This window comes from Anopheles coluzzii, chromosome 2, assembly GCF_943734685.1.
Source record: "Anopheles coluzzii chromosome 2, AcolN3, whole genome shotgun sequence".
Classification (NCBI taxonomy): Eukaryota; Metazoa; Arthropoda; class Insecta; order Diptera; family Culicidae; genus Anopheles; species Anopheles coluzzii.
In genome coordinates this window covers 27,000,416-27,022,802 of record NC_064670.1, presented here as the reverse complement: position 1 = coordinate 27,022,802, position 22,387 = coordinate 27,000,416, and the positions used below count along the sequence as shown (strand labels likewise).

Genomic DNA, 22,387 nt, shown 5'->3' with positions numbered 1-22,387 from the left:
CATAAGAGCAGAGTTCTTAGCCTAAAACAATCAAAATCAAAACTCAAGACGAACATAGAATTGGTCAAATTATCGACTTCACATGTTGTTATACGGTTAAATAATATTTATCAGAAATCTGTTTCAATTTTTCCCGTATGTGTACAACATAAAAAACATTATTTTATTAATGCATTTCTCAACACTCTAAACACCGTTTGATTGTTTCGATCAATTAAAACAAAACACACACTGTGCCACTTCGTTTCAAGCACGTCTCTGTACAATCAATTCCGATTAACGTTTATTTATTGTATTCCGTTCCCGTTTTGTGGTTGTTTCTGTTTCTGTTTTCATTCCAGTTACTATTTTAATACCTTTTCTTAATGGCAAAAATGAGCTCCACCGTCCTGCTGCAAGCTTTCAGCTAAGAAATTCCGATTTTTTAAATAATTTTATTTGAAGTAAAAGAAATAAAGCACACAATTGGACCGGAGAGAACCCAACCACACGGCCGTCCAGTTGCGGCTGCATTGTTTGTCCGGCGCGTTACACACCCAACCGTGCCGTGCTTACGTTCAAGTCGATTTATATTTCAAACAGCAAAAAGCAACTATTTCACCCTTTGCACATGGACGTCTTCTGTGTGTGTGTGTGTTTTGTTCCGCTGTGTTGCACCGTCGGGGACATCGGGGGATTTCGCAACAGTGCTGCAATTAAATCAGTGCATTTAAATCCCCAGCCAGCCTAGCTGAACTTGCTGCCCATCCCGCCCAAGCTGGGTGGGGGAGGATTAGTTGAGATGCTCGAAGTAATTCGTCACCCGTCGATTTTCCACATCGTGTATCGGTACGGGCCGTGGGTTGCATTGCAGGCGGGCCGATTTTTCACCCGGCACCACCGTAAGCTGACGCAGCTCAACCTGGAAAGTTCAAGTGGGGAAAACAAGAATAGATAAGCAAGCTAAGTTCAATGTGACTACCGATGGCGAGTGTGTGTTGTCGCTTGCTACTCACACTGTGGCCAACCTCCACGGTGGGATACTGGGGCAGCTCGATCGAACCCTTCGTCAGCACGAACGAATTGATCCACTGGCAGTCGATGTACACCGTTACGAACCCACCGTACCGGCCGCTGCAATACGGCAGGTCATAAATTATCAAATTTAGTAAATCATCCATAATCGCAGAGGGGGGGGGGGAGGGAGTTGGTGATTTGTCTTACCTTAATGCGAGCGAATGCCAGGCACCGTCGCGCAGCGTCAGCGCACCCGATCGTACCGGCAGCATCTCCGAGAGGCCGTACTTTTCCTGCAACACTCGCAGCCCACCGTGACCGTCGGTTTCGAAATTTATCGACAAACTTGAGCCGGCCGTTAGCTTCGAGCGGATGGAAAAAATGTGTCCACCCGTTGGGCGGACGGTCGCCGTTTGGCCGGACTGTTGGCGACCGTTGTCATCACTCACGGGCTGAGTGATCGGTGGGCAGGGCACCGATGGGGTGTGTGGACGGTGGAGAAAGAATGGAGATGCAGGTTCAATATCCGGGTCGTTCGGCGGACGAGCAAGATAAATGAAGAGAAATAAACTATTGAATGAAAAGTTTTCCAACGGGACAATCAGGGAGCAAACAGATGGCTATAGAGTGTTGTGTCACGGTGAGGGTTCTGTAGATCTGTATAATTAGCATCGTAATCTTTTATGTTTAAATGCAAACGGAAACATCGGTTGCAAAATGACCCACTTTTAAAAACCACGTAAATACATAAATGCTCATTTGGGGTTCAGTTGATTCATGTTCCGGATGTGGGTCCAATTAGTTCCTCTCAAGGGAACCTAATTTTAGCTTTATGGTCGTTGTAACCCTCCACTGTTAAGCATCAAAAACATCCAACTACAGTGTGTGTCTGTGTGTGTGAGTGTGTTTATTATCCTTTCGTCCTACTATCCCCGAATCGGGCCGTACGATTGCTGTACCATTTGCTAGTGATCATGGTGCTTTTTTATCGTGGCTGCAAGTCCGACTAAAACTTTCCACCTCTGTGGTTCGATGCCCGTATCATACGGACGATTGGAATTGCTTTTCCATGTTTCAGAGCGGTATCGATTTTCTTCCGCTTTAGGTGAGATGTTTTATTTGTTTAAAAAAATCACACACACACAAACAAAATGACATAAAACTGGTGGCTGGTGCTATACTGGCAGAGCAAATGCCGTACTGACGCTGTCTTGTATGCGGGTGTATTGACCACCATTCCGGTGCAGCACTTGCCAACTGAATAAATAAATCGTTGGCGGTTTTTGTGTGAAGCAAACACCGGTGTAGGATCAATCGGAGACGAGGCAATGCGTGGTAATTGAAAAAGTAAAAACACAAATTAATCATGCATGGGTTCAAGCTGCTCTGACCTTCTGAGACGCTTACTCTCGACAACGACGTTGCAGAATTTGTTTGCCAGCAAAAGGAAAAGAAAAACTCTAGCACCAAACATTGCCTTCAAAAGACACCTACTAACGGAAAGTGCTGCTCGGATAGTTGCAATCGAAACTCGAAACCGATCTTCAGGGAAGTAACCGGTCATGATGCGTTGTTGTGCAATTCGATGGCTCCATATGGGACATGCGGTTGAAGCTTTAACAGCTCCTCAGCAACTGATGTACTTATACAACGGAACATTCACATCTACTGAAGTGAGTTAAATGAGAAAATCGTGGAGAGAAAACAGCTCCACAAAAAGCAATATACCGTGCAATTGCTTTGATCGTTAATTGGATCATTTTAACACACTCGTTTGCTCCCAGAACTACCTTTGCATTCCTTACCTTTAGGCGCAAACTCATCATGAGGGTAAAGTTTTGGTCCAGTTGATTGATTGCGTAGTTGATCCGATCCTCAACGCTTTCGTCCCAGGCCGTCCGCCAGTGGGTGGTCGGTGTAACGGCCGCCAGCAAATCGATTGTACCTGTCGATATTGAAGAACGCGTTTCACTGAATGCCGAAAGAAGTGATCGTTCGAGTGCGGCATCCACACACACACACACACACACACACACACACACACACACACACACACACACGAAACCAATCTTTCAACACAAAATGGGGAAGAGTTTCAAGTGAGGACCACTTGAGGAACCTTTCTGTCACCGGGGTTGTCGTCGTTTCTTTGCACCCGAAACCCCATCGCCTTTATATGGTCCGTTTAAGGGTGGAAGCGTAATCCCGGCACAAAGTTATGGATTTCAAGCTTTTGGGAAAAAAAAGAAATGCGCACCACACACGCACACTAAAAGAAGGCCGTCATCTGCAGATCGGTAATGGTTGTCCGCACTACAGCACAACAACCCGCAACATACCAACACGGATACGGCACGGAAACCACGGCACGGTGTGCGCACGTTCGACCGATGAAGCAGCTTATGGCTGTCGTAAAACTTCACCGTTCAAGTGAGAGCGAATAAGGCGTGCGTAAGAAAACAAAACCAAACAAAAACGAAATGACTCATAAAAGAAATAAATGGAACATTTCGAGCGATGGTGTGTTCCTCCACCAATGGCGAGGGCGAGGGCTTTCGTGGCAAGCTTTTTTCCTACCTTTTTTATGCATCATCTCATCTCCCGTCCAACGCCAGACGGTGATGAAAGGTGATAAATCAAAGTGTGTAAGACATAACAAAAGGGCCAGCAGCACCGGCAGACACCACTGAAAAGGTAAGGGCATTGCAAAGAAAAACACAACACAAACAAACAAGAAAACGACGCACGCCCCACAACGAAACAAACAAACACGAGAGAAAGAGAGAGAAAGATAGAGCTAGAGAAAGAGAGAGCGAGAGACTCCCTATCCATGAGTGGGTTTATGTTGTGCCATCAAATTTATGCGCCCGGTCCTGTGGTGGCGCAGAAAACACGGCACGATTGTGTCAGCGGATATGGTTGCGATTGGAGTGTGCCATGCTTTTTTTTTCTTCTCCGTTCAATCTCTTATTACTCACACTCCCCAAACACTCCCCTAGGGGGAAGCGTTAACAGCAACAACAAGCTCGCTTACCAGTGCACTCGAACGTGTTGCAGCTTCGCTGCTCGATATTGTGTCCCTCGCAGGCGGGCCACGTGCCCTCCGCTTGGCTGGCACGCGGCCGGCTATGATGCGCTGGTTCGACAGGTGCCGCAGCCGGCTCCGTGCCCCGCAACCGTCCCGTGGCGAATGGATTGAATTTCCCTCCCAGCCACCGGATCGGAATGGATTCCGATGAAATGGGTTCGCCGTCGTCGTCGACTGTCGGGTTCATTATGCGCTTTTCATTAACCACGGGCTCGGTGTGGAACGGCCGTGTCTGCTGCTGCTGCACCTTTGCACCTTCCGCCGGTTGTTTTGATTGGAGCTTTCTTCTCCATTTGTTTCCACCTTGCCGTGCGGTGATGGAGACGCTTGGTGGCGCACCGTACGCGACTGGCTGCGTACGTTCGGTAGCAGTGGTGGTGGTGGTGGTGGTGATGGGGTTTTCAATTTCACTGTTAAAAACATTGCTGCGTGTGTTGGAAAATGAAGGCGTTACCGTCGGTGGAACGATCTCGTCGGTCGGTGCGTTTGGCTCCGCACGGTCTGCCGGCGCCGACGGTAAACAGTGTCGAAAGCGTTGCTGTACACCGCCACCGCACGCCACACTGCAGCTCGTGTAATCGCTCCACGCGCTCCAGCCTGTAAAGTAATACATGCACGAAATGTGTACAAAAAAAAGAGAACAAGTATTGAGATAAGATAGAGGGAAAAGGTTCCAAAAAAATAAACACATCATTGCAAACACAAGGCACAGCGACAAACAACTGGTGGTGCTCGAAAGAAAGGGCGCCAAAGGCTTGAGGTAGCGTCGAGTCGAATTACAAAGAAATCTTTCGCCTTTATTTGCATCCACTTTCACGTTCAACGGCAGCCGGTTCGTTCGTTTGTTCACACAAGAAAATGTGGGGTTTGAAAAATAGGAACAATGACGCACTTGTAAACGCGTGACGAATGTTAAGTAACTGAAGCCTGAACCCCAGTGCCCCTGTGTTCGTGATTGTTTAGTTTTCTGATTTACAACCACCTTCATCTGCAACCTGGTCCTGTGCGGCAGTGGGAACCCCAAGTATGAGCAAAGCCACAGCCAGCTGCCAAAGCTGATGCTCATGCAAACAGTTACAAATGAATGCCAAGGGTGTGTTCGAACAAGAAGACTGTCTAGTGGAACTTTCCATTGATGCTGTGCTTTTATGAGTGATTTTAGCTTCAGGGCTATTGTACGATGGAATTTACGCCATTTTTCCTATCTTTAAATTATCTCGTGGCAGCCCTTTTAATTTAATAATTAATGTAATTGGTTTCTATTTGAGCTTTCAGTCTGTGTAATTGCTAAAAGCTTTAATTCTTCCATTTAAACACTTTCAGATTGAAGTTAAAGCAAGGAGGTGTAGTTACGTTGGAGAGCTCAGCTAGACAGGTATCAATCAGTTTACCTTTTAAGCGGAGCTGTGTAATAGAAAATGACTAGCAAAGTTCGTAGAGATATTTGGTTTTAAGATGTTGCGTCCAGCAACAAAGCTCTTTCTTTCGCGTCCTAAAGGCTGAAACTTCAGTTTTCTTAATCAACTTTAACTGTATAAAAAAAAAATCACTGATCTTCTTGCTTCTCGCGATGGTAGAAAGAGGTCGATTTTCGTCTTCATGTCCGTTTTAAAAACTCGCGCAACTCGTTTGCGGTCATTCCACTTAACTTGCGCAGGTTCATCCGTTGGGCACGAAGCTCCTTCGGGATGAACCTTTCCTACTCTCGCTATTTCGCCCGTGTTCACTTCACCTGTGCTACCTGTCCCTCTCTCTCTCTCTTTCTCACTTCCCCACAACGCAGCTGTCAAGTTAGAGCCGCTGTTGACAAGCAACATAAGTAATTTAAGCTAATACAATATATTAGCTGTTCATTACAATTAGAAAGGTTTCGTTTCAAGTAAATTTCCTACTTGGAAAAAAATACTTTAAATGGTGAATTGGTGAATGGTCTCGTGATGCCGTCGACAACTCCAACGACTTGACAACATGCCCGTCATGGGTTCAAGCTCCAAATGGACTGTTCCCCCATAGGTAGGACTTACTATCTTGCTATGGGTAAATCAAGAAATCACTGAAATCCAAACTCACTAGTGGTACAGGCAGGTCTTGTCCGACAACGGATGTTCTGTAGCGATTGTCTCAGAAAACTCTCACCATGGAATGAAAAATGCTGTATAAAACAATAATAAATGTAAAATGTTGCTTAAAATGCTAAATAAAAATAGCTAATATAAATCCATTATGACCGTATATAACCACACGAACCAATTCACAATGGAAGAAATTAATTAATATCGTACAAAACATTAACTGATAAATGTGATTCGTACCCACTTGATGCAAGAACATTTACCGAAAAACTACTGAAATCATCAAAAATGCTCTTAAACAATCGAAATAGAAAAACTAACAGCTCATAACAGACAATCCTATGCCGAAGCCAAAGGTTGAACGACTAACAGCTCTTTTAATTTCCCTTATGTTCCTGCTCCTTACTGCCCGCTCGTAAAACATACACCCATAGGTGTGGTGCTGCCAGCAAGCCCAAACTCCTATCTCTACTCGGCTTAACAATTTCACGTTTAATTTCCCCTTCCAGCCTTTGCACATCGTCCGAGCATAGTGGTGCTCTCCCATCAAGCAATCGGAGCTGAAAATCATTATGTGCTCGAGAACAAGAGCCACGCAAGGCCAGCACTCGTGACGAGGACGGGGGCAACGATGGTAAAAGATGGCAACATGAATGGTTTTTGATAATCAAGCTTCATGCGTCATTCACACCCCACTACACATTGTTCTAACGGCACTCGTGCCAACCGTACTTGAGCCCCCTATTGAGCCACCTCGCTCACTTTTGCAACACAGCCTCTGGGAAGCCATCGCTGATCTAAGCCATTGCAAAGAGCTAAGGGATAATTTTCTACTCACCGAGCGTTTGCCAAAGGGCATCCTCGAGTCGTTCGTCCCACCGCAGCAGCCCGACGTACGGGTCGACTCGCAGCAGCTTATCGGTCCGCCCGCCGCCGCCGCCACCGCCGCCGACCAACCGTCCAAATACGACCAGCGTAACAGGCAGTATCTCGCTCAGCGTGCGGCTAATCTGACCCTCGCGTTGAAAATCCTGCCCCATCGTTGCTGGCGGCCCGGGCTGTGCCGTTTCCCTTTCGTCTGCTTGTTGCGATGGGGAGTCGCTCGTGTGCAAATTGACACGTTCACCAGCGGACAAGGGTTTTTGGTCGTTGTCGTCGGTGAAGGCTCGAGCGATGTAAGGAGTGGTCGTCGTGATGGTGATTCGATCGATTGGTTCGTCAGTGTCGATCGGTTGCGCCGCTTCCGCAACAGCTGGTGCCTGCGTACGTATGGGCAACCGTTGATGCGTCAGCGGCTGACGGTTCGTGCAGTTCGTGTACGAGGTAGGCCCGATGCCGGATGCTGCACTGCGCCGTGTGAAAGCAACCGTGGCGGGTGATGATGTGTCTGGTTCTCGCTTCGTTGTGTTTGGTACGGAAGACTCGGAGCCAGCGCTACCTTGGATGGGCGGCACATCACGATGCGTATACTCTACGCTACCGTTGCTATGGAGGGATAGAACGGGACAGAAGAGAATGAGAAGGAAATATTTGAAATAAAAAGAAGATTTAGTTGTAGAAGAAACTTCATTAGGAAGCGTTTACCGGGGCAAACGTAAGCTTGTTTAATGCTGATTAAGCCAGCACACGGCCTATCGGTTCGATTAACTCGTTCGCTGTGGCAACCACCAAGAGGGTGGAATTTTTCCTAATCTAATAATCTCTTTATGATCCTGTTCCACGTTCCCCATTATTCGCATTATCATACGTCATTGAAGGATTATCTTGGATTGACGGAGAGAGAGCGGAATCAAAGGGAGCAAGATGATAATTTCCCTTGGTGGATTATTTCCACCAGCTTCAGGCGAGCTGCATGGACCATTAACGTTTTGTTGCACAATTTATATTGCATCAAGCTCCATTGCAAGCTTGCTCCGGTTTCTATGTAGATGCAGCAAAACAAGCACTTCAGTGGAAGAGTTTTGATTGGTTTTGATATTTGTGGTTTTTTTTTTCTTTAATTCCCGGAAACCCTCGCAAATACAACATTCAAACAAGCACAGCGCCATTCCATTTCGTAGAAAAAGTACATCAAGAAACCCTTTTTCGAATGAAATTTTCCAAGCCCACACTATACCTAGCTACACACAGTCTGCTCTGCACGAACGAATCCACAAATATGCCACACGAGTGGTTTGATTGGAGCAATCATTTTCCGCTCAATGCCACACCGGTACTGGCTAGGCAATCGCACATCGAATGCATCGTTTGCATTTACAGTTGCAAGGGAAGCAAATATATTGCCCCCCTCCGCTCTGTCCCACACACCCATGCACCATCATCATCGTTGGTGGGTTTCAATTTAATCCTTCTGGTTTGCGTACTCGGCACTACACTACCCTGCTTCATTCCACCGTTTGCCGATGTTTGTGGTTCGGTTCTCGATTTTGTACGAGTTGAGTTTCTAGACTAATCAATCTACTTGCTGTTGTGGGTTATTCGTATCAGATTGTACAGCAATAAACAGTGAGAGAGAAAGAGAGAAAGACGGGGAAAAATGTATGTATCGGACGATTGCGTTTACTGGTTAAATTTTCGGGTTGTTTGCATTTGCCAAACCTCGGGATGGGTAGTGATGCTTTCCCTTCATTCTTTGCCGAATATGTTTGCGTGCTTACATTACCAATCCAATAATGAGACTCTTTGATGTTGGTTGATGATAATTTCCACATTGAAATGCTCACTCATTATGTATAAAAAACAAATACAACACAAAAATCTCCACTCAACACACAATTACCATTTCTGAACCCATCGGCAATGGAGAAGCCCAGTCCCTTGCGGCACTGGGCGTCGTGTTAATGACGTGTTCCCGTGTACCAACCCTCCACTCTTAAGGGGGCAATGAAGCAATCATTTTCAAAAGGAGACACATGTATTGCTGATTGTAATCACGCTTGTAAGCTCACACCAATTTACAATGTCACGCCGCTCTAATGTGTGTGCGCGGGCGCGCGCGCGCCTTTCTTCTGCCTTCCACAGCAAAGCGGGAATCGTACATTGACTTCATTTTTGGACTGTAGCAAAAAGAAGAAAGAAAAAAAAACACACTTCCAACAGACCCAGAATGAAAGCTTTTCTCCACCTCATCTCCACCATTATAACGTGAGCGGCGCGCTGCTGAAGCGGCGAAGCGAAAACGCTTGACGCTAGACACGTGGCACTGGGGCTGTTAACCGTTGGCAAAATTCAATTATCGTTCCATTCTTACGCTCGGGGGGGGGGGGGGGGGGGGGGAGTTACGGTGGAGGTCGTGGATGGTGGATGGTGGTAGTAGGTTGGATGGTGGTTCTGCTGTGCGCGCGCCACCTGCAGGCGCGGTTCCATTTCGCAGTCGGTCCCAAGCGCAAAGCGCTCCTTTGTGCTCTGTGTGTGACTGTCTGTGCTGTCCTGTGCTGTGTTGGGTGGGATGGGTTTTAGTGAGGATGAGCAAACGCAATTGAAACTCAGCGGGCCGGAACCAGCATCCTAAACGGGGGGGGGGGGGGGGAGAGTCTCGTGCCAGAACTATACGACCATAGGATCTAAACTATGGTCACCACATGGCCCTGCGCTAGACGACAACGCAAACACTCACTACCACCGCACCCAGCCAGAATGAATGGGTGGCAAACATCCAGCCCCGGATGCCCCCCGGATGACATGCCCGCAGTGTGCCACGTCGCATAGCACTGGGGACTGGGGTGGGGGTGAAATAAACCGGGGCGACGCAGCAGAGCGGTTTCGATTCCACGGTACGTTTGGTTTGAAATTTATCTAGCCGAAAATCTAGTTAAATGTTTCGGGAATTAATTGAATATCAATTGTGTCGGTGATTTATTGTTCTAGTTGTGTGTGCAACTCGAGTGGGTGCGCACGGTGGACACTGCGAACGCGTCGATGGGGATCTTTGTGCGGTTAGTATTAGTCATTTAGTTGGACAGAACTGTATTAAACGGGTTAGATGTATAAGCTATTTTGTTGAGGTGATATTTATGTTATAATACTTTTATCTATTTATATTTTGTCTTTTATCATTCAAAAGAACTAATTGCCTAGAAAACACAAAATATTTTATATCTAAAAATATAAATAATACAAGGTTGAGTTAGAAATATACAAATCCTCTTTCGGTTCTCACCACGAAGACCATGGAGAACCGAAAAAAAGCATCGCAAACCCATTGTTAGCATAGGCATTCATTCCCTCTACCTGCTGTATGTTCAGGCACGTTACACAAACAGTGCAATGCGCAATTAATGGTTACTCATAGCCACAGAGGTACATTAAGCCTCCCTGCACGATGAATCAGCCTCTTTTCAAAAACAGCATGAATGCATCACACGTGTGCATGTGTATGTAATAAATGAAACATTACCCAGACAGCAAAAGTTACTTTCGGGCAATGCCGTTTCGGGCTGCTGACACTTGAAAAATAATCAACGAGGTCCGTTCCATAGCTCAAGGATGGGGTCTACTACCAGCAAGCTGCAGGCTGGATCATTTGCACCGCTTTTGTGCGGTGTAAGAGCAAGCGTATGAGTCGGGGGAGAAGAAAAAAAAATAAAAAAACGAAATTTTGGTTTTCTCAGCTTGATTCAGATTCAATTGCAATGTTTGTGCTCGGGTGTGGTTTCGGGATTTGTTTTTGCTTTCATTTTCTTCTCCCATTACTGCACCATTGTATACGACATTAACCACGCAAAAGGCAGCGCAAACACTCGTGGCAATGATAAATTGCATGATCCATTTGCATGTCGCCCTCGGGGACGGTGCACCGCAACACGAAAACGAAAACATTCGAAACGAAAGAATTCAAAAATTGGCAAATCATTGCAAACACTTGTACTGGTGCAATCTGATTCAATGCTTTACCTTTTTTCGAATTTTTCGCAGATAGCAAATTCATGACGTCACACCGCTTTGCACTCGTTATAAGTAGTACAGAGCGATGCAAAAGTTTACGCCAAGAACCAAAGGGTGGCACAGTGACAGAATTTGTAGTAAACACGGTTTACTACTGGAGAGTGCATTTCCCCAAAGGAGCGGTGATGCCTTACCTTACCGCGAGTTGTCTCTCGTTGTTAGTGCTATGGAGGCAGGTATTGCAGAGCGTGAAATTGCTTTCAATAAAATTATTTCTTTTCTGAGGTCCAGTGGAAACCGGGCGGACAAAGCAAAGAACAACCGTTGCACATAAAGTTACGTTCTCTTTGTGGTGGCGATTCTCCCATCCAGTGCTGTGCTAAGACAACCACAAAATGGTAAAAGACATACCATGGGGATGAAATTACGAAACAGTTTGTTGTTGTGTCAACCGTTATCTGCCCAACAGTTCCTTTTGCAATGCTTATGGTAATGAAATTGCATCACCATTTCGAGTGCTCGGCTTCTGTATGCATTCTAGCGGGGGCTCTTGCTTAAGTGTCGTGATTGTGATTCAGTGTTTCATTTCAATTTAAGAATGGGTTGTCTTTTATGGGACATAATACAAATTGTAGTCAACAACACATTGAAGCTTGAAATGAATCTCTTGAATCTTGAATTGAATACCACACGTTGAACTATCCCATTGTGCTATGAATAAACTAATCAATGGGTCCCTTTCCGTTTTAAGTTCGTAGGCTGAAATTTCAGCCTGTCAGCTGTTTGCATTGTATACCAGTTTTCGAGCAGCTATCTAAGTGAGTATAATATACAGGTGGGCTTATCCCAAGGTGTATGAATTTAGAAGGCTGATTTTTATCGCTTCTGCTTCTGAATGAAGATTTTAAGAGTGTTTTGAGTATTCATCCAGAAAGCTCGTTTGAGCACAAGTTTTCACTCGTTCTGTTAAAAAGTGATGCTCAAAATTGGTTATAAAAAAATGCTATGAAACCACCTGGACTACATACACTTTGATTCTATATTGCATCACCTGATCTCTTTAATGCACCTTGGGATAAATGTAAACAAACCCGTGTTTTCGAGCAGGTATTCGAATCTAATTCTAGCTTTGTGGCTAAAATAATCTAGACTGAAAATTGCAGGCTAGTTTTTTGTGTGGTTTTGTATGGAGTGTCTACATGATTTCAGCCTCCAACTGTCAAACTCCATACAAAAAACTAACTAGAATTGTAAAGGCCCCCAATACCAGATCGTCGAGGTCCATAACTGTCTGAGACACTTTATAGGTTGTACAGCTTTTGCAAGCATTCAATATGCCACATCCATTTAAAAACAATCATTTAACAACAAGAGTGCATTTTAATTTTGTTACTTACAGCGGCCCTCGGTTAGGTCGAGTAATATCAATAGGGCAATTTATTTACAAGTATGATTATATGGTGTATATGGAGCGGTACCGTGGTATAATCGTCAACTCGAACGACTCAATAACATGCCCGTCATGGGTTCAATCCTAGAATGGACCGTCCCCCCGTAGCAAGGATTTGGCTATCCGGCTGCGTGGTAATGAATTAAGTATCTGAAGCCTGTATAGGCCGGCACGTCCGCGTAGGACGTTACGCCAAACAGAAGAAGAATTATATGATGTTGAAAGCTGTTGTAAGGATCCAACGAATGTCAGCGGAGGCGATGTTTTTTGTTGGGAAAAAACACAATAAAAGGGCAAATGCGGCGGGAAAGGCTCTTCTTTTGGGACAATTACACTCGCGAGAAACAGCTGTAAAATCCGTTAGAATAAATACATTTTTTTTGGCTTACGCTAATTTGCCTAAACAATTCGGTTCAGTTAATTTTCTTCTTAGTTTCTAACAATGTGGTATTTCTGCCACAAAAACATTCTGACATTACGTACTACGCTGGTCTCCCAAGAATGATTGATGGTTTCATATGTATTTTTGAATTAGATCCACCATTTATTGATTGTTTCTCAGATATTTTTGAATAAGTCTTGTAATTATAGAACGAGCAGTTGCCAATAAATAGTAAAATCAATTTGAAACGTTAAGAAAACAGCAAAACCAGGCATGCATAGCTCTTTAAATCCCTTGTACTGGTTAAATCTTATATGAAAAATCCCTTCCAAAGGCCAATGTTTTTAAACACAAGAGAGTGTTTGCAATTTTGGAACATTCTCCCTTTCAATAAACTACAATCCAGTTTAATTTATCTAATTTAGCATCGCATTAAGCTAGCAATCGCTCTCATAACTCGGCATTTGACTGTTCCTTTGAAGAATCAAAATCAATAAGCAATAATGATCTCATCTATCCTTGCAACTCCTTGAGCTGCAAAAAAAGAAAACATCCACCATCATTAACGTCGTATAACATTATTAGCCACCTAACAACAAAGGAGGAAATGATTTGTTCGCTCCAATCAACCACTCCACTACGGCCAATCAGGGAAAACTACCCTCATCTAGCAAAACGATTCCGATTCCAGCACACAAAATGGCTCCCATAGTTTCACTACAATACAGCCACAAGGTGAAGCAGCAAAGCGTAACGAAAAAAGCACACGAACGACACGATGGAAGGAATTATTTTTCCGTTTTTTACCCCGTTCTTACACTCCCATTTTACCCGTCGCTTCCAACGCACCAAAACCCGAACTGGAACTGTAACCCCTGCACCTGCTTACCTCCAGAGGATGAAATAGTGCTGCCAGCTGTTCAGCTGCAACTGTTTGAAAAGTTCATTTCCTTTGTAGACGGTGGCGGGCTCGAGTCGTACGATAAAATCTGCGCCCGTCGCCTTTGCGCCGCCGTGCTCCATCCGTGCTTGCGGTTTCCAGCGTGGCTGGTGATGGTACTGCTGCTGCTGCTGCTGCTGATGCTGATGCGGACGGTGTTGCGACGCTTCCGCCACCGGCATGCCTTGCGTCCCGTTGCCGAGTGCGACCGCGCGCAGGTCATTTCCGTAACCGGCGAATGCTTTGAATATCACATCACTTTGCGTCACCAGTTCGGACAGTTTTAGTGCACTCTTTCCGCCGCCGAACGACGACGGTGGCTGCACGTTGCCAGCGCACGAATCCGTTCGTAGGATGGCGTACTCGTGTACGTGCAGCTCGCCCCGGCTGCAGCCGATCGGCTGGGCAAGGCAGGTTACTAAAAGGATCGCCACCGTAAGCAGCCACCGTAAGCAGCCATCGCGGTTGCCGGTTGGCAACCACAAACGTTCTCTCGCCGGCGTTCTTAAGCCTGCCCGCCGTACCCGCCGTTCCTCCGGTCGGTTTGAATCACTTTCCACGATTAACGCCATAATGCTCCCCAGCCACGACGGGGACGAAACACGCGACAACGATCGCCAATCCATTTGCACCTTAGCATTCGTTCGTTCGTTCGCTTTCAATTTAGCGCTCCACCCGCCGCAGCCGAACAACTGCCAAACCCATCCTGCAACGGTGCAATTTACCGCGGGAATTCTTCTGCGGTTACTTCTTAACACTGTACCCGGGGCTCGGTTGGAGCAGCAAGCGGACGCTCTGTAGCATCAAAGGAAGGTAAAGACAAAAAATAGAAAATTGCAATAAATTTCACTTATCCTTGCACACCGTACCCGCGATGTGCCATCAACTTCATAACCGGAATCAGACACAACACCAAACCTGCCTTTTCTGTCCTTCTTAATCTCCCCTCCACCCCATGGACGCATCGTGGGGCGCAGTTGAGTTTTTCGTACTTGCTTGTGTTCTTTTTTTGTTGTTAGATTAAGCTTTTACGATACTTCCGCCACATCATCGTCTTGATAAATCACACAACAACACACAGAAACCCACACAGCAAGCTCGCAAGCATCCAAGGTCCCGAAATTGTTTCGCATCTTCATCTGCACAGTTTCAGGCACGGCTTTTTTTCCACCACAGTTTGTGGCGAGTGTTTGCCTGTACGTTCTTCTGGCACTTGTCTTCTGACAGCGGAATGGTAGAATTTACGTTTTTTTTCGGTTTCTCTTGGTTGCGTCGAAGGGGGGAACACCCATGCCGTAGCTTTCTTGCTGCAGGAATTTACGACGAGATACAACGGTAAAGAGGAAAATCTTTGCCAGCCAGCGAAGGGGAGTACAAAAAGTTTTATTTCTGGCTTTTACCTCCTTTTGTTACTGGTGGTGGGGTTTTTTTTCGGGGGTGCGAATGCTGCAGCTGAGCGGTTAACAAAATGCCAACGTTTGAGCAAAGCTCCACTCCACTTGAATAAATTCGCGTTTGGGTAAAAGGGAGGAGGAAGTGTTTACTCGTTTTACGGAATATTTTTTATTTTCATAATTTTTTATAAAAAATAATAAATTGGATAAATAATTTAAGATGTTAGGAAACATCATTTTATGAAAAAAGAAAAAAAACACTGACAAGAACTTATGATTCAGCATGAATGAAATAGTTGTTTTTTTTGCGATCACGTGAATTTTCTCTTGCTACACATACACACTTTTCCTTTGATTGGCAGATGTCTCTTCTGTTTAAATATTTAAAAAAATCTTGCCTTAACTCATACATTTTCCTCCAGCGCCTTACAAGACGACAAGGGACACACATTACTCTTCATCAGTAGATCATTTGGAGGAAAGATTAATATACCACCAAGCGGAGAGACAAAAAGCGGACTTTAATTTACGACTTAAAGGGATAAAACGTTAACTCCTCCGACTTATTCTCCGAAACGAACAATGGGATAACGTAAATTTATGAAACCCGGCAAACAAAAGCCTCGCTCGGTAACACAAGGTATTAGGAAACACGTGCCGCAATTCTTGGTAACTAGCAATATCAAGCGGGAAACGCCAAGAAGCATTGTTACGCAGAATAAGAAAGCCACTCTGCTCAAGCTTTGGCCGGTTCATCAGCCCTTAGCGCAAGATCAAAGCCGTCCAACGATGTCGATACGGTTCATTCGGCTAAACGTTCTAACTATCCGTAGGGGACGTAACGGCCCCAAAACACGAGGGTCCAGTTAGTGTTCCGGTTAAAAGATGGCTTTGATAAACGAAACGATGAAAGCCCCTTATCGGGGTGGAAGGGATTTCTTTTTCTCCTCATATTACCCCCCAAAAAACCCCGTATGAATATTTTATACACTCAATGCGACGGCAGGTAATCGCACAAAGAGAGTACCCCTTCACTTTCCACTACCCACCCGGGAGAGGTGCAAGTTCCGGCGAATGGGTCCCAAAACCCAACGGATGAACACTAAACAGTAGCAAAAGGCTCTATCTGACGTTCGCTTATCCCATCAGCGACGCAACGCGTAGACACCGACAGTGTGGAAAGGTTCGGTGTGTTTGTTTGTGCCGCCACACATCGCTTACACCGAACGGTGCGAGTGACGCCATGCGGTGGGAGCCATGTTTTGGTCATAAATATTGCATAGCACCCGGCGCAAACCCCTCTCCCCCCCCCCCCCCCCCTTTGGCGTTACTGCTAAAGAGGTGAGTAAACAGCACGACAAACGCCAAAAACGCAGAACCACTCTCGTGTCCGCAGTGATACGTAATCTCCTGTTGGTGTGAATCGGGGAGGGAATATAAAGGTGGCACACAGTGGGCTGGGTATGGGATATCTGTGTTTTTTTTCTTCTTCTTCTGGTTCACATCCGACAGCCAACCTAATCGACTAAAATAAGCTCTGGGAAGGTGGGCAAAATGGTAGCGGTCCAGCAACCAACCAGCAACAGGAAATATATAGTGTGTGGCGCATCCTTTCGCATTCGAGCAACGGGGCGAAGGAACGTTCTGGGTACGTTCATGATGCTAACGCCGGGTGACATACACGGTGCGGATAATAAATTATCTCGTATGATAGGTAAGGGTGTTTTCCGGAATCGGAAAACACTGATACTCCCTCGGGAGGCATTTGAAGACGTGGGAAACGGGGGGGAAAAAGGAGCGTGAAACACATACCAGATTGAAAGTCACATGTGGGAATAAAGAAGCTCAAGCGTAAACAATGTCTTCTCTTTAGCGAGTTTTACTCTCATTTTGTTTGATGTTTTTGGCCTTTTTAACAGCTGATTCATATAACAAAGTTTTAATCTTTACGTGTATTAATATTTCTCATCTGTGTACAAGATTTAATGTAATTTTTAAAATTGTAAAAAATAATTCAATATATGAGAACGTTTAGACTTTCCTAACTCTAGCATAGATTGCTGAAAGCTTCACAAGTTTCATTTACTTTTAGAAGAAGAAAACATGAAACTGTTGTACCATAGAGCTCACAATAGAATTTGCAACACTTTCCCATCCTCATTAGATTGTCTTGCCCAATTACGTAGCCAACAGTACCATCAAGCTCAATCAAACCTCATTCACTCGATGCACTTTTGTCCCAGTGTCGTGTGGAAATTAATTAACAGCATTCGTTTCACACATCTCTCATCGCGCGGACCTTCTTTAGCTAGTTTGTGCTATCGTGGATGGGTCTCAAACAGGTAACCAAGGCCACTGTTGCTGGCCCTTGCAATCCAGAAGCTCCTACGGTGGTATGCATATTTTGAAGGCAGCTCAGCAGCAGAGGACAAAAGCACAAAATGTTAAATACACTCCGCGAATGTGGGGAAAGTGTGCCACAAATGAGTGGCAAGCTGGCCAACAGAAACGAATGAAAGAGAAGACTCATCATTCTTGCATTTTTATTATACATTATTCATTACTGTTTGAGGTTACACACATCTATGTGTGGATGTTTGCGAGCGCGTATCATTAAAGCAGAGCATGAAAAATCCGAAAATGTGTGAAGATAAGCTCTGTATGTTTATCACCGTGCCTCTTAGCTTGCTGTCCCATGTGTGTGTGTGCGACAGTTGCTATCATGTGTTCACAGTATGCATGCTGGCGGGAAATGAAATGCAGACTCGTCGTCTCGGTTGGTTTGCGGATGGCGTCAGCTCGCTGACGAGATGGCCGTGCGCATTAGCAAATGCCAGCGCCAACCCGAGCTACACAACAAATTACGAGCGCCGCTGAATGCTGCCTGAATAATCATCAGCCCGAGATCGTGGTACGTCATAACGTCCTCCGTAAAGGATGGGGAAAAGGGGATTTGCAGATTCATTGCTGTGATGGTGTTTTACTAGCATTTTTAAACATGATGATGATACTTCATTAAATTAGCCACTTCCTAAGCATTATGGTGGATGAGAAATGTACTTTGATGTTTAGCGCGTTCATGCGCACGCAACGTTTTGTTATAGAGTGGGGTTGTGTTTGTTTTAAATTTCTCGACAAAGCAAACGAAACTATAAAAAAAGACACATTCAAGATTGCACTGTATCTTATTTGGTTATTTCGTGACAAAAGACAAAGGTTCTCTCTGTACACGGAGAGACGCGTTCACCGACAACTTTTCTTTAAGCAAAGTCCAACTTTTATTCTTCTGTTACGGTTTCGGTTATCCCATTCCATGCAACGGTATACATTAATATCGGACAGATCGGTGTGACCAACGTTTTACCAGCGTTGCTCTCACCCGGCTGCCCCCTCTTTTGACCCATACTAAAGGTGAACCAACCTGACAAGAAAACAGTCTTTCCATACCAAAAAAAAGGAAGCAAGAGATACGAAAAGAGCTAGGCTCTTTTGGCTTTTCTGGTTTCTTGAAATGATGTTTAAAATTTAAAAGCTCTGGCTTCAATTCAACTGCACTTTGCCGTTGCACTTTCGAATGTCGGCTTTAAGCGATTCCATCTGGTGCAGTTGTACGTCAATTTTAAATTATATTACTGAATGTCATGCATTTGCCTTATCCAACCATTTGAATTGTTTTCTCTTCCACGTGATCCCTGCATTAACCCATTGTACTTAAGTCAAAAAAGTTGGTGCTAGGAATAGTAAGTACGGGGTTAAAATAAACCTCACCCCCCGAGGAAGCGTTAACAAGGGTGCTTCATAATTTCATTCAACCTACAACTCCGAAGGGAAGCTGAACTTTATGCGTAAAAATGATTCCATCCCATCATCGAGGAGCCGCCCATCCGAAAACCCGTCCATCCCCTCTAAGTCTCTAAGCGAATCCATCCATCAAACGGGGAGGTAAACAGTGCTAATCGTCGAACCGCCGTCCACGCCCCCACCTTCCCGAACTGTTGTCTAATTCCACTGTCCACTGTTGAGATTTTGCTATTTGAAGAGTCGTGGTCCAGTTCGCTTCCCTTCGTACTACTCCCGGCCGTAGCTGGAAAGAGGAGATTTATTTTGTGAGTTAAGCACAAAAGTTTCATCAACAATCCTTCCCCGGCGCCCGGTTCCGTGTTCCATCTACGCTACGCTAGACGCTCAACTCAACTTCGCAAGCAAAGAGAAATGATTTGAGAGCTGAATCAAAACCTACGCTTTAATGGTTTTCCGACAATACCTTCTCCGTCCCGCTCGAGAGTCGACGTCGGGACGTGATCCCGATAGATGGAATGTTAGATAGATGGTATTTGAGTTTAAAGTTTCCCTCCAACGCTTAATGAGAAGCAAATTCAATTTACATTTCGTACATTGGCCAGCCACCCGATTGGCGACGTGTCGTCCAGTTTCCTTCTGCAGGTTTCGTGTTCCCGCACAGCGGACATTATTGTCGCTGCAAAAGGCTAAGACGGCGGCACACCGTAAGTCATTTTATGCGACAAGAATGATTTTTTTGCTTTCCCTCTTTGTGATTGCAACACTTTCCATCGCTTGTTAAATTGTCCTTTTTCTATACAGACGGGAGTAGAAGGGAGTCTCAACGACCACTGGCGAACTGCCAGGCGCCTTAACGCCGAGCCCCCCATTCGTGAGCTCCCTCCGGAAATGACGGGAATTGTTGCCAACTGGCCACTCCTTTTTGGCCACTTTCTTAGCATTCTGACATCGCACCGCCGTGATTCTGTGGTTGTACTGCCTTACTCAGCGAGCTTCACAATTTCCATTGCAAATGAGGCATTCCCGAGGCGATGGAAACCACACGATGGCACACTGCGTCCGGAGCCGGCTTAGCGGTAAGCGCTATCAGCGAGGCATGGAGTGTTCGCACTCCTGCTAACTGTGCCAATTCGTTCGATGAGCGGCCAGACGAAGAAAAATGGAAGAAATTGTATAGGAAATTGGAATAGTAGGAGGCTCAAGGCAAAAAATCATTATATTGTAGTAGCAAAAGGAGCGGCAAGAGTTAAAGGCCCAACAACGGGCCCAACATCTTCATCGCGTTTTGTGTCGATGACAGGGAACTGGGATTGATAGCGGCGTCGCGATGGAATGAGGGCCTGCGTAGGAGCACAAACAATAATTAAGCCCAACCATTTCCTGTGCGCCCTGCAGGGATTTTCGCGAAGGGTTCTACACACACACACAAAGGCAAGAACGGGGGAAAAGGCCTGAAACACGCAATGAACCAAAGAACCGGGGCTTCGCCCCATTCCTTTTACCAGTCCCGATGCGGGTGTGTTGGTACAGCAATCTTTTCTCTTTTTTATATGTTGCTGTTTTCGCTCTTTCCACGTGCTCGACGCCTTCCCAAACCATCCCACCCACAGCTTGCAGCACAGTTTAGGGTCAGCTAAGTGTACCTGATTATGGACCAAACAAAAAAAAGGCTTCCGTTTCCGTTTGACATTGCCTTCGTTAAGCTAACAAGCTGATTGAACTTTTCTAATCAGATTCCGCGGACAGGGCTTCGGCACGGAGAAATCCTTTTTTTTGTCGACGTTGTGTTGGTAGCGCCTGAAGGTATGCAATCAAATGGTTCTTTCCACTTCCAGTAAACCACTTCAACAGTGCTTTACTAAAGCTTTTCATTACGCTTTTTTGATAGTGATTCCATCGCTCCCAGTGGCAGATAGTCGCTTCTAGTGAGCAAAATGTGCCATAAACCGTCTTCCAGTAGCATTACATACAAACATCCGCGTGCCGTGCTATATGGCTTCGGAGTGAAATATTGCTTCCGGCATTGGCTGTTACTCTTGCTGCTACACCGATACGCGTGGCAGGGTTTTTGGTGGGTGGGTTGGAGCGTGGCAGGGCATACATCAAAGCACTTTCAGCTACAGACACAAACAGCAAGCGCGCGTGTATTCATAAACTTCCAATTTTCTTCTCGCGCAGTACACAACGTACACGCGCGGTACACACACACTCATCCGTGTATCGCGCTGCGTGGATGGAATAGAGGGGAACGGGAACAGTGCCGGGAAAATCATACCCAAAACATAAGGAAGCAGTGTATGGCGGGAATGGGAAGTTTTTCCAATTACTCGTAGGTGTCAGAAAGTCGTGATGCTGCTTAGTGTACGGCTTTGACATTGGCGTCAAATCGAACTGACGAATCAACGCACAGCGGGTGAGGCTGATGGGGAACACTGCTGGCGTCGAAGTAAAACACGTCGACGAGGAAGCGGATAACGGAAATAATCATCCAATTTTAGACGGCTGGTACGTGTCGAAATTGAACATATTTAACGTAGGTACAAGCAAGAACACTGGGCGGCATTGAAACATTTCCTGTCCAAACCATCCTATTTCACTGCCACAATATCTCACAAAAGGTTCGTCTTTTTTTGTCAACTGTCAACCTGTCGGGTATAATATTTTACAAAACTTAAACACGGACACACACCAACAGTAACAAACGAAGAAGTCTTAATATCTCACAACCTAGCAGGGGACGGCAGGTAAAGGAAAGTTGTCACCATGTACACATCACACTCACGTTAGAAATTGAAACACAATCCTTAAATCCAAACCACATCACACCCACCGGCGGTGGGGAAAGCACGAACGTTAGGCCCGTTTAACACACACACACACACACACATACTTCTTTCAATCACGCTGAAACTCCAAAACTTCCGAAAGCATCCATACGAAAGCGTACTTTGGTGAACTGTGCCCTTATCCCTTCCTTCCCCTCCCGTTCAGTGGCTTGCCTTTGTACGTTTCACTTTCTTGGTTACGCGCGCGTTAAGCTACTACTTTAACACATGGAACGGATTGGTGGCCACAGCACAGCGAAACGTTTCCGACGGTGCGCTCTAGTGTACTGTGGGTCGGAACACTTCGTAGCTGGCTCTATATAGGACAGAAGCGGTTCCGTGCCGACAGACAGCCGGTCCGGTATCTCGATTTCGGAAAATTGTGAGAGAAACTCATGAACGCAGCATCCAGTCTTTGGTGAGAAGCTACAGCGTGAGACGAAGTTTGGTGAGATCGTTCTCGAATCTCAATTCACCTTCGCTCTCTCGCTCTGCTGCTCACTTCGGCACCAGCTTGCTTCGGGCAAGCGAAGGATAAACAAAGGCACCGAATCA

General features: G+C 45.6%; 1 protein-coding gene across 1 annotated transcript; it reads right to left on the bottom strand.

Annotated features, from left to right (window-relative positions):
* Positions 1-240: 240 nt before the first annotated feature.
* On the bottom strand, positions 241-22,124 carry LOC120948995 (uncharacterized). The gene is made up of 8 exons (XM_049607907.1): positions 21,955-22,124; positions 13,762-14,607; positions 6,995-7,641; positions 4,031-4,681; positions 2,802-2,941; positions 1,204-1,448; positions 996-1,113; positions 241-901 (listed from the first exon to the last, which is right to left on the bottom strand). Exons 2-8 carry the CDS (start codon positions 14,436-14,438, stop codon positions 773-775), a joined length of 2,607 nt encoding a protein of 868 aa, XP_049463864.1. The 5' UTR covers positions 14,439-14,607; positions 21,955-22,124; the 3' UTR covers positions 241-772.
* Positions 22,125-22,387: the final 263 nt, after the last annotated feature.